The sequence below is a fragment of the Penicillium maclennaniae genome (genome assembly GCF_028827695.1).
Source record: "Penicillium maclennaniae strain IBT 15551 chromosome Unknown utg000007l:1.0-4884863.0:1.0-4888362.0, whole genome shotgun sequence".
In the NCBI taxonomy this organism is placed as follows: domain Eukaryota; kingdom Fungi; phylum Ascomycota; class Eurotiomycetes; order Eurotiales; family Aspergillaceae; genus Penicillium; species Penicillium maclennaniae.
In genome coordinates this window covers 1,665,286-1,676,975 of record NW_026623219.1, presented here as the reverse complement: position 1 = coordinate 1,676,975, position 11,690 = coordinate 1,665,286, and the positions used below count along the sequence as shown (strand labels likewise).

The 11,690-nt window shown below is 52.2% G+C and overlaps 2 protein-coding genes across 2 annotated transcripts; both read right to left on the bottom strand.

The window, feature by feature from the left end:
- Window positions 1–2,387: 2,387 nt before the first annotated feature.
- On the bottom strand, window positions 2,388–3,911 carry gprM (the record flags this gene model as incomplete). Its single annotated transcript, XM_056969501.1, has 2 exons — window positions 2,388–3,514; window positions 3,602–3,911. 2 exons carry the CDS (start codon window positions 3,909–3,911, stop codon window positions 2,388–2,390), a joined length of 1,437 nt encoding a protein of 478 aa, XP_056819533.1.
- Window positions 3,912–8,161: 4,250 nt separating this feature from the next.
- Window positions 8,162–10,696, bottom strand: N7477_007837 (uncharacterized protein; the record flags this gene model as incomplete). Its single annotated transcript, XM_056969500.1, has 6 exons — window positions 8,162–8,991; window positions 9,061–9,716; window positions 9,782–10,286; window positions 10,343–10,552; window positions 10,600–10,628; window positions 10,677–10,696. The coding sequence occupies 6 exons, from the start codon at window positions 10,694–10,696 to the stop codon at window positions 8,162–8,164; spliced, it is 2,250 nt and encodes a 749-aa protein (XP_056819532.1).
- Between the last annotated feature and the right edge of the window lie 994 nt (window positions 10,697–11,690).

Sequence of the window (11,690 nt, the reverse complement as noted above, 5' to 3'; positions counted from 1 at the left end):
CAGAATCGAATTCCACAAGAGTCATGGCCTGATTGGCTTCATATTCGACACACGGTAGAGGCCCAACTCCAATCTGGAGCTCATACACGACCAGAGAGTAACGTTGAGCTGAATACTGGAAATTTTCATGATGACCGTGTGTAATCAAATCCATCCAAATTTCATCAAACGGGAGCCCCGGAGACGACAATACCCATACACGTTCATCTGTACCTTGCCCTTGTGGCCCCTGCATAAAATTCCCCATCCTCCAGGCCCACGAGCTAGAAAATGTAGTCTATCCTTGAATTAGTGGCCCTTAGCCCCATATAGTTTATCTTCGAGCACGAGACCCGCCCACTATACACGACTACCGAAAGTAAAGTGATCGTCGGTATGAAACGAACCATTGAACGCAAACAAGACCGTTCCAAAACGCAACGAAAACGATCAGATTATATTGAACAAAAAAAAACCCCCCAACATGGAACACGAGGCCTAAACTCCATCGCAGCGAACCGTGCCAGATGCCAATGCAGATATCACATGTACCGAGGCGACCCGATAGACTTTCCACTGCACTAGTTCCCGCCATCTTTACTTTCGAGGGCGGGGGAAAATTGTCTAGACCCAGATCCTACTCTGACATCAACTACATGAAACTATTAGAAAAACTACCGGTTTCTCCACACACGTTCATCATTGACTCCGCACTTGACGGGGTTCCGGTAGTTTGTGATCTTCCGATCCCAAGCACATGCCACGCGAAAAATGCCTCGCTGGTTCGAGTCCCGTGGCACGAGAACAAGGAACTTGATAGGGTAAATTATAGTGGACTGTTGCATTGGACACTTCCAGAACACGGTTTTGTCCACGATGTGTACCATGTACCGCGGATCACCCCGCCTTTCATGTCTCGATTATCATCTCGGGGTCCCGGGGTCTGGGCAATCCTTCCCCCCGGGGTATGAGAGGTGATGAGGTTATGCCGGAACTGAAACGGAGACGTGGCTAGAACCGTTCCGATAGGGTTTTTTTGAGTTTGGGGATTTGGTTCACCCAGAAGTCTCTACTGTAAGTGTTGGTTTGCGGGGTTTCATGGACCTCAAGACTTTTGAGATTGAAGTGGCGAGGAAGCCGTTTGTGCAAGTCAAAGTTCAATTCACAGCTCGGCCGAAACTATATTCCGATATGCTTGTCACCGGAAAAGCAAGAGGCCACATGTGCATTTGCATACGGCGTTCCATCCCCATCGCTCAATCTTGCTCCCCCCCGCACGAACTTCCAAGCTCATCTATTTTAACCTCCCCGATCCTGGACCCTGCCAACACTAGTCGCAGCACACGTGAGTCGTGCTGACTGTGGAGGTCTCATACGCAGGTACCACTTTACAAAGGCACTGGGGTCGGGCACCAATTGTCCAGATCAATCGCCTTTCCAAAGCCAAGGGGGTTAGTGCCTACGAATATTAGATACCAAGACTGTACTTGACTCGTCGCGGAATGATGCGGACAAATCTCAACGCTACGGAAATCCGGCTAGCGCACCGCGTACCCATGAGGTCGGTGGCACCGCTTACGCAGGTTTCTATGTAACAAGGCTATGCAGGAACGGCCGACCTACCCCGTTTGGGGTAGCTTGTTTTTTTCTAGGGCTCTGTTTCACCTTGCCGGTGTTTCGAGGGGGCTTTGAGCTCTCAGATTCTAGACTGCGCGCTTTTTTTGTTTTTCTTTTCTTTTCTTTCTTTTTCTTTTCACTCTTCAGACTATAGCCATCCCCCGCCCCACCACCCCATGTCATGTCTTGACTTTAGACGAGATAAGTAGGGAGATAGTCTAGGTAGTATTCGGCAACTAGGCCGTGGAAGTCGCGTGGTGTGGGTTTTTGGGCCTCAAGTGTGGAGCTCGACTCGTGCTTCTGGTGAGGTTATTATTGGGTGAATCTGGATCGGTCGAGTTCAGAACCCGCGCAGACGGACTAGATGCCGTCTGCTGTGGAGACGATCGGTGGTGAAATAGTCCCGTACGATTGGAAAGGAGGTTGAACGCTCGAGGCACACGGGTTGTGGATGAATTTGTAATTTATCAATTTTACAAGATTATGGTTCAGTAGTGCACAGGTAAGTTGTACAAAGAAACAATAAAACATTAGACTTGAACATTGTGAACCATACCCTTGGGTGGCCAAAGAATGCGAACAGCCGATCTAAGACGGGCAAAAGGATCAGCATCAGTACTCCCCCCCCCCCTTCCCATCGAAGAAAACGCCGGGAACCACAATTTCTTCACACCAAGTATCCAAGACATCCCTTTAATATTTTTTTTTTGCTTTTTGAGTTGCCCCGCCCGAAGCTTCAGACGGGATATATTGAAAATTGAGTTTGACCCATTCGTCAGCCATCCCAATAGTTATCGCACATGACCGTGAGCAAAGGTCGACGACGGATCCCAACCTGAGGCACTGGGTGGTCGCGGGCCGCTGAAACTCATCGAGGGGCGCACGTAGCGGGCCTCCTGCCCGAAATGAACAGTTTGGTCAAATGTTGGGCTGGGACTGGTCATCGAGGTCCGGCCCTGTCCCATCATCTGAGTGGGGCTAGGGGATCGCATGTATGGGTCGGGGGTCTTGACCGAGTTCGTCGTGAGCATCTCGAAACCCTTGTTATCGACATGACGATTGCTCGCATCGGCTGAGACATACTCGTGCCGACTTTTGAAGCCGCGCCGCCACAGATCGAGCCAGCCGGCGAACATGGATGGCCGGGCGAATAGAACAAAGTTCCAGATTCCGACTAAAGATAATAGGTAGATCATGGCGAGAATCGTGGCCTCGTTGGGGCCTAGCTCCGATGCGTACTTCATGCACTCTTTTTTGGTCCCACCCATCAGGAGACATCCTAGCCAGGGTTCCGCACGTTCCATGTTGGCGACCGTAGGCGCAATTTCACGGTCCAGGTCGATAAACACCACGGCAAAGAAAATGACGTTGGCGATGATGATGACCACGAGGGCGACTCCACGCCACTGCAGCTGCAGTACACGTTTGACCCGGCGATAGGCCTGGCGAGCGGTCTGGGTGCGGATGCTGGACGTGTATGTTGGGAGACCGGAGCTATTCTCAGTAGTCGAGCCTGATTTGTCGAAAAGCGAGCGGAGGTAAATATGGATACAGTAGGCCATGGTTGCTAATTGCATGACGAGTGCGGCTGCAGCGAACGCCATGATGGGGTACCAGTAGTCCTGCTCACCATGTTTAATGTTGATATGACAGATCTGACCGAATCGGAAGGAGACGCCGGTGATGATGAGCATGACCGTGATTCCGATGGCTGGGACCCCAAAGCCGCAGAGGAAGGCTCCCCACATGAATTTGGGTCCAAGGACAACTTCCCAGCATACCTGTAGGTGGAATGCAATTGTGCGAAGAAAACTCCAGATGACGACCATCCAGCCGCCGAAGAGCAGAAGTGCGCCGGAGAAAGCGCACGAGAGGTCCGTGTACATATCATTAGGTGTAATAGCGTTATAGCATTGGTCTGGTTTGGCACCGAGAGGAATAATGAAGGCAATCTGTAGATTGGTCAGGGTGGGATTGTGCCGAGGGGGGACTCAGTCCAACATACCTCCATGCAGCAGATACCCAGAGTAAAGCAAATACTCAAATAGTGACGATTGGTCCATTTGGGGAGCAAGCACGGCGTATGAAATGAGGAGGAAGACACAGAGAGGTAAGATGGCGACACTGATCCAACCTGCGACAGCGGCCTTTTGGGCGGTATTATCGCCATATCTCCAGTCGGCGAGAGGACATGGCAGGCAGCATGAGATATTTCCGAAGGTTTCGCAGTAACGGCCTTCAATAAACCCTCCAGTGGCCGGAAATAGTGACTCCAGGTAGAAAGGAGACCGACACAAGGGTTCGGCAGATGTCATGTTGAGTAGTCGTAGAGCCAGACGGGCATATCCTCAGGATTAGGGAATCAAACGCGCCAGCGCGACGAATCCACGCGCAAACCGCGCAGCAAAGGAATGTCGAAGGAACGTGGGGAAGTTCAAGTAAAGGAAAGGAAGTAAATTGCAGAGTGGGCACTTTCGGCTATACATAGAAAAGCGAGAGAAGAGGACTGAGGAGGGGAGGGGGGGTGGGGGGGGGGTCCAAGTTCTAGAAAAGCGGGTCTACAGTTTAGTCTCCACGAGCTCACGCATGGGCGTTGGGTACACGGTCCCTCCCCAAGTAGAAGTCAATTCTAGGCGGGGCCCAGGGGTGATTTGTTAGTGTTAGCCCTGGTTCATCCTGGATCCTAGTGGGACGGGCATTTAGGGTTGGCACGAGGTACGCTCCAGTATTGAAAAAAATTACAGGAATACCCGAAGCGAACTGCAGGGGGCAACGATCTCCGTAACACGGGACTGGTTGAGGACAAGATCTACACGGATGAGGATCATTAGCCATGGGTTACGTAGGAAATGGGGACCAAGGTTGGAAGTAGTTCGAAGGATTCTGGAAGCAGTGCCGTGCAAAGTGTGGTTCGCGAGATTGATGAACCACGTTTGGACCACGTTGGGAACCCGCGGTTTTACCGACTCTCTAATCACTGCCAAGGCCTAGAAAGCCATCGTTCAGGGGAAGGGTCACAAACTGGTCAGTGGCAAAGACTGTGACTGTGTATTACTGTCACTATCCATGGTAAAAAGACAATGACAATGATACTGAAAATACTCCGCTACTCGGCTGCAGTGTCTTCTCTTAGGGGGAGTCTAGATCTCGTACCCACGGCTTGTAGCGTGTATCATAGCGCATTCCGGGTTCCACTTTCAGCCTCGTTGCGGAGTCGGACAATTGATTACCAACAAGGAAGTCGGTGCTGTCCTGTCCTTGACCATGAGAAAGATCGTCAAGATACTATTGTCTCCTGGATCTGACGGTCCTCAGATGCATCATGTCTGACTAGACAGAACCAGGGGGGGTTGTACAACTTGTGACGGTTGCGGTCGCTGTACAACAGGAAAAGAATACCGCCGTGGCAAGGAACATTCGAATTGTCTCATCGCCTCCTTTCCCCCGGGGAGGTTGTGCTCTACGATTCGACATCTTTTGCGACATGTTTGTACGGCATTCAAAAATCCCAACACTAGGATCTCGCTGCAGAGTGGACAGGGCCACTCATCCATCGGGCGATCCTCGCGCCAACTCCTCCAATCACGCTAGCCATCCCGCCTCGAGCTGTGATCGACCCCGGCATTCGTGATGGGTCGGGCCAATCCGAGCCCTGATGGACCTTTCTGACGTTAGAAGGTGGCCATAGCATGACTGTCAGTTGCTCGATGCGGTCTGACCTGCAGTCTGCCATGCACTTTATCTATCACTCTGATCCGAGACCTGTATGGCAGATCGGCCGAAACTTACAGTCTGGAAATACTGCCATCCTCGAATCAGATGCTAGAGACAACCGCGCAGCTCAGTCTCTCGGATGATATCATTGAATCGATACATGTGTTTCTCGTCACACCTATTTTTTTTACACTGTCTGCCAGCCAGCCAGAACGGGCAGACTGCGAAGACCAGTCACACACTCGCTCTGTACACAACTCACCGCATTCCTGAGCGCTCAAGCTATCTCGACGTCATTCATTGCGCTCTGTCAGAACAACCACAACAGCAACACCCGCCAGGCCCAGCGCCGTGGCCAAATGACCTAGGCGCCCGCGCTGACGATCTTTTCTCCCGCTACTCCGTCGCTGCTGACTGGAATGGACACCTCCAAGAGAGTAAATCCTCTCTTCAAGGGACACGGAGATATTCCTCGTCAGCAAATTAATCTGCCAATCCGGATTCAGTACGGTACTTCGCCCCCGTCCGCGGTTTGACATACCAGCTGGTGCAACCGGTCGCCCAGACAAGCTTACTGATCTCGCAATCGGTCGAGGAAATAAACGAAACTGACCAGTGCTCGTGTTAGATCCATCATGATGAACAGGTTGGGGAAACTCGGAGACACCGAATCCGCGGTATGCCGGTGCTGAACCGGACGAACTTATTCAGCTACACCTTGTAGTCAGTCGCATCGCGACACAGGTGCAGAAGACTGAAATGGGTGCCCATTTGAGGTAATACCTTTTCTTACCAGTCATCTTCACAGGAAACAGGACCTACGGCGTCCGGAAGCCGGTTCGTGAGAATGACAGCATGCACATGCACCTCTCGCCCGGACTGAGTGCGCACCACGGTGTTGATGACTTCTCGATGGGACCCGAGTGCACGAGCTCGACGTATTCGCGGTGTAGTCACGCCAGATAGTCCCCATTCATGAGCTTGCATTTACAGCCGACCCCAATCTGCGGGATGGTTTCGCTTCTGCGCAATTCTTCTTCGTAAAGCCGATCTGTGTCCTCTTCAAGTCCTCCCGAATGAAGCCCCTATTGTCCTGATAGAAGCTGAGGAAACCTTGCTCCATCATGGCGTATAAAAATCAAGCATGATCCAGTGGAACGAGCGCGATCAAGTCGGACTTGGCCGTTCAGCGAGCCAGTGAGGCTGACGAACTGAACCAGTTTCCTAGTCTTCCCAAGGTCGTCGCTTGTAACTGGCGTCGCTCACAATTAAGCATAGACAGTGTGGCACTGCAGCCATTCCCTTTCTGTTATTGGCGCCCTCTCCCATCCCAGACAAAGACCGATCTCACCAAGGACCACAATATCTATCCCAGTCCGGTCAAACGGATGATCCCATTGCGAAGAATGGAACAATCTCCCCTCGTATTTTTCAGCGCCTTTAATTCCACAAATCCTCGGCACAGAAAGCGCAACAACAGCTGAGATAAGAATCCTCGAACGCCGTGCAAGCATCTCCCCACTCATCCCATCCTATTCAACTAACCAAGTCCATATCACATCCCACATTTTATCCCCTACACTCACAACGCATTCGCACCTGGAGTACGTACTCAGCCAATTCACGTCCCACACCGTTTATTTGCTTTCCCGAAGATTTCATAACTAGCACCCTGGGAACTGCTTCTGCAGCTGGATCACAAAAGACAATACTCGACGATCCGGCGCCGATGACCAGGATATGCGTATCAACAGACACAGATATAGCTCCAGCCCTACAATCAAATCTCCAAGTTTTCAACACGGCCTTTATTCGGTACTATTACCAAGTGTGACCCCATCCCTTCTATCCAACGCAAACTCGGATCAACCCCGACTCAAGCCCGCAACGCCATCAACACCATACCTTCTTCCTCCACTTCCAGCCGTCCCAAAGCACCCGGGTTATCTGATTTAGGTAGTCCCGGGGTAATTCCGGAGGACTATGGCCGAACCCGAAGAAAGCTAGAATAGGCAGACTATGGAGGGAAAGTCAGTTCGGTAAACCTTCCGCGGTCCCGCGTGGCGATCAGTGGGTCTGTGACAACATTCAACAGCGAAGGTGAAGGAACTGAGGCGGGGTAAGGGGTTTACCAAAGGAATCGATTTATGGTTCGGTTCCAGGGAGTGAAGTACTGGTCAATCTTGAGTTTAAACAGGCAGCGGCTTTCGCGCGACACTTAAACAGAAAAGGGTGATTCGTCGAATTCCCCTGCTTAAATCGAGCGGGCCGATGAGGGTTAGACGTTAACCTTTACCGAGGAGTTCGGATGGTGATGCAACCTCTGCTGGAGTTGGGGAAACTAGACCGAGTCTTTGCAGGTTATCTCCTTGATGGGTGTAGCGGGTTATTTTCGTGGGGTGGTTTTTTAGCTAATGACTTGAAAGGATTCTGAATTTTCTTCTTATTCTCTTTGTTCGCCTCTTCTTTCCTATTAGATTATGCGAAATGCTGGGTATATCGTCGTCTCGTTACTATGCTAGGTTTTGCGTGCCATGTTTCGAATCCTTGGGTGTTCGCTATACGCCGGATCTCGGTTACACCCCTATCATTGATGTGGTGGCCCCTTGACTGCTGGAGAGGTGGGTGCTTTCATGATGCTCGCCAAATGACCGGAGGCAAGGTCCGGTGCCGATCGGATCATGGAGGTCGCATGGCACACGTGGAAATGACAGCCAAATGCAGGGGCCTGCAGAGCGAGGTAGAAGTTGGCCTCTTCACAAGGCTGAGAGACAAGCCCTGGATGATCCAGTGGAGACCTTCAGTGCTTTGCACTAGTGGTTATCTTATCAATAAAGACATGATTACCGGATCAGGTCACCGCCGCCGAACGGATAGCGCTCTCATCCCAGCCCCATTCTTTGAGAAGCTGTTGCACTCGATACTCCGTGGCCCAGCCAAGATCGGCTTCGACGGCTCGAAGAAGTCGAATTGCGACTCGTCGCTCGCGGGGATCTGTCACGCATTGCCCGCTGACAAAGAGCGGTTGTAGGGAGTGGACCCTGACGCTGCCGTCGGGCCGAGCTAGCGCGATGCCGAGAATCTCGCGGCTATGGAAGCCAATGTCGGCTTCGATAGATCGGTAAGATTGCAGTCGGAGAGTAATGGTGCTCCGTCGGCTGGTTGACTCGTGGGGTTTGTTGATGAGTAGCAGGATGCGGGCCATGTGGTAATGCTGCATCGTGGACGCGCACATCGGGATGCTGTACCACACCTCTTGAAGCGTGGCTAAGTCTTTTGCTTCATCGGCGGGCTGGTAATGAGGCATCCGTGACGGTTCTATCCTCGCACATGGCTTGAATGTGTCGGGGAGCCCATTATACCATGCGTCCAGCTCTGCTTCCAGCCGATACCATCGCTCCAGAAGGACCTGTTGCGTTACCCCTAGGGGTCCACTATCGACAGACCGATTGACGTTCATATTGAGTCCATCGCCGGAACTGACGAAATTCACAATCTTCGACAGAATCCAGATAAGGGCATTACAGATGAGATCCTCCTTCATGAGTCCGTCACCCTCGGGATATCCAGTGGCCGTGGTGTTGCTTGGTCGAATGAAACCCATCTGGTCAAGCTGTAATCCCGCCTCGGTCCATAACACGATGTCGTCTGTATTCAACCTGGTGTGGCACTCATTGATGACTGCCAATTGTCAGTACAGGCGGATGACAAGAAAAATGGAAGGAAAAAGCTCAGCCAGACAGTACTCACAAGCAGCTAAATAATCTTGCCGCGCAAAATTCCAAAAGGTCGCTTTCCGAGCCTTAGATAGGCCCGACTTTTTGTACGAGTGATACGGACTATGATTGTCTCCATCTGAAGAATGCTGCTCCATGGGCATAATCCCGACTTCGGCCACATCGAGCAGAGACTTGACGCCGCTCAGATGTCGATTCCATGCAGGACCGGTCGCATCGAGAAACTCATATATCGACAAAATGGCCGTCGCCGCCAACACCTCGTCCGAATGTACCCCATGCAAAAGCCGACTGTCCGAGACACGCCTCCGACGCTTACGTGGATTTTCTGCATCACCGATGAGTTCGGAAGCCTGCCATTGCCCAAATGCTTCGGGGGTGCTCAACGGGGGTGGGCCCTCCGCGTCGGGTTGCAACTCCTTCATTAGCAATTGGATAGCCTTCTCATAGTATTTGGCGCCGTGCCAGATGAAGTCGTCGTCCTTGTCCGGCCATTTCTCCATGATGGCCTGGCGAGAACATACACCGCCCATGGTCGCTTTGGCATTTTTCACACGACCGAGTTGTTTTGCCGCGTATGCACAGGCTGCATACTTGAGAAGAGGATTTGACATGGCTCGTACAGGGACGTATGATGCAAAATATGTGCCCAAGTCGAACAAGTCCATCCTGGAGAAGCTGTCAGTACGAGTGCCACGAGTCCAACGCCGCCTAAGCTGATGCTTGTTTCATACCATAACCCTGGCCCTTCGGTATAGTGCCGTAAGAGAAAAGCCACCTCGAAATCTGTCTCGGCATGATCATGCGCCTGATGTGATACTTTCCTCGGTGGTAGGGCCGGTCTCGATGGAAGGGATGCACTCCTCTGGTCGGGTGTCCCCATGGTCGGGTCGAGGGGCGGTGACATGGAATGAGAAGGGTTCAGGAGGAAGTTGATATTGGTATTATTGTTGCTGGAGAGGGACATGGATGGGGATGCGGGGGGAGGCATGGCGCTACTGCGCGATCGGTTCGGCGAAGGGTACGACAAGCTGTCGGAAATGGAGTGCTCTAGGGGCGAGAAGGGGAAGCGATCATGGGAAGCGACTGTTGATAAAGTATCGAGACCGTGTGATCCTGCGTCGCTGGCCCTCGAGTCGCTGCCCCATCTATTATTGCGCGACTGAGCGAGCGCCTCTGCGCTGGATTCGGTGGCTTCGAGATCGTCGGCGTACGGATCGGAGTTATCGACAAAGACGACTGCAGAGACGTCAGTGCACAACTTTCAAAGCCAGAAGAGATGCCACTGTACATACCGTGTTTGGGAATATCGAGCCATACGCTATCCTTGTCGAATGTGTTCTTGTACGAATAGAACCCCTTCAAATTTCCACGACCCTCGAGCGGCTGGGTCAAGTCTTCGTTCATAGAGGCATTCTGCTGATGGCGAAATACAATGCCCTCACTGGGGCGACATTCTCGGCCCCCTTTGCGACATTGTGAGCACTGAGGCTTTTGCTCGTCGCCTGTAAGTGTTAGCTGGGGACGGGAGCGGCGCAGGGAGGGCACAAACATTTAAGCTTGCGAGTCCGACATGTCAAGCTGGGCAATATTAGTAACAGTCACCACAGGTAGATGCAAGCCACCTACCAGCCAGTTCGGGAGCGCATGGCAAGGACAAGGGCATAGGCGCGACATGCGTGGGGGGAACCTGGGGTGGAAGAGAAACCTGGAGAGACTTGCGGGGAGAGGCACCTGACCGGGGAAGATTGGCAGATTCAAGTCCTCGGCCCCCACACGGACTATTCTTCTCTTTCCGAACTGTCTGTCGAGATATATGTTGATATATCAATGATGTTCAGTGTGAATCTTGTCTACACGATCAGCCCTCGGGCATTCTGGGTTGATGCGAACTTCGGCCTGTAACCCGGGGTCGGTCTTCCTTGCGGTGTCAACAATCGCGGCTCGGGACTCAGGGGAGAGGATCCACTTTCGGGCAATGAGAGGCAATGCCACAGTTGATGCTCTTCTTGTCTCAAACTTCGGACTCACGCACTCCAGCGACAAATTCTGTAATTTCTTGGTTCACATTCTCTTGGCAATGCGCGCTTAGTGCGTCTCCCCACTCATACCGGACCGGGTCACAACCGAAAGCCTGCGCATGCTGCTCAAACAGACAGAGTCTGATCTAGATTGAAATTGAACAGGTGGGGTTTTCCTGTGTGAGACGAGGGATGCAATGTGTCGTAGGTTCGATGGCATCCCAAGCCATGGCACTGCTGCCACCCAGCCCCAGCTTGCAGGTGCCGTGGCCCACTTGGGCGACTGTAGCATGCTGAAGGTGTCATTCCTGATGATCAATGCTAACCCACAGCCTTGCATTAAGCTGCATGGTCTCCACACTATAGCTTGAGCTCCACTGGCTAGACTCGAGACCAAGATATGTGCGAGGGGAATTGCCCGGAGCCTAACCGTCGACAGCCATGGTAGCTGCACGATTTACTTCGATTCTACCTGTCATGGCGGCCTCATAGGTGAATGCAGGCCACGACTATGAGAGACCCACAGAATTCTCCCATGCCACAACCAACGATATTGAAGCTTTCAAGACAGGCTTGGTGATCAGGGACAAAAGGAATCTTTCAAAAGCAGCACCTTACCATG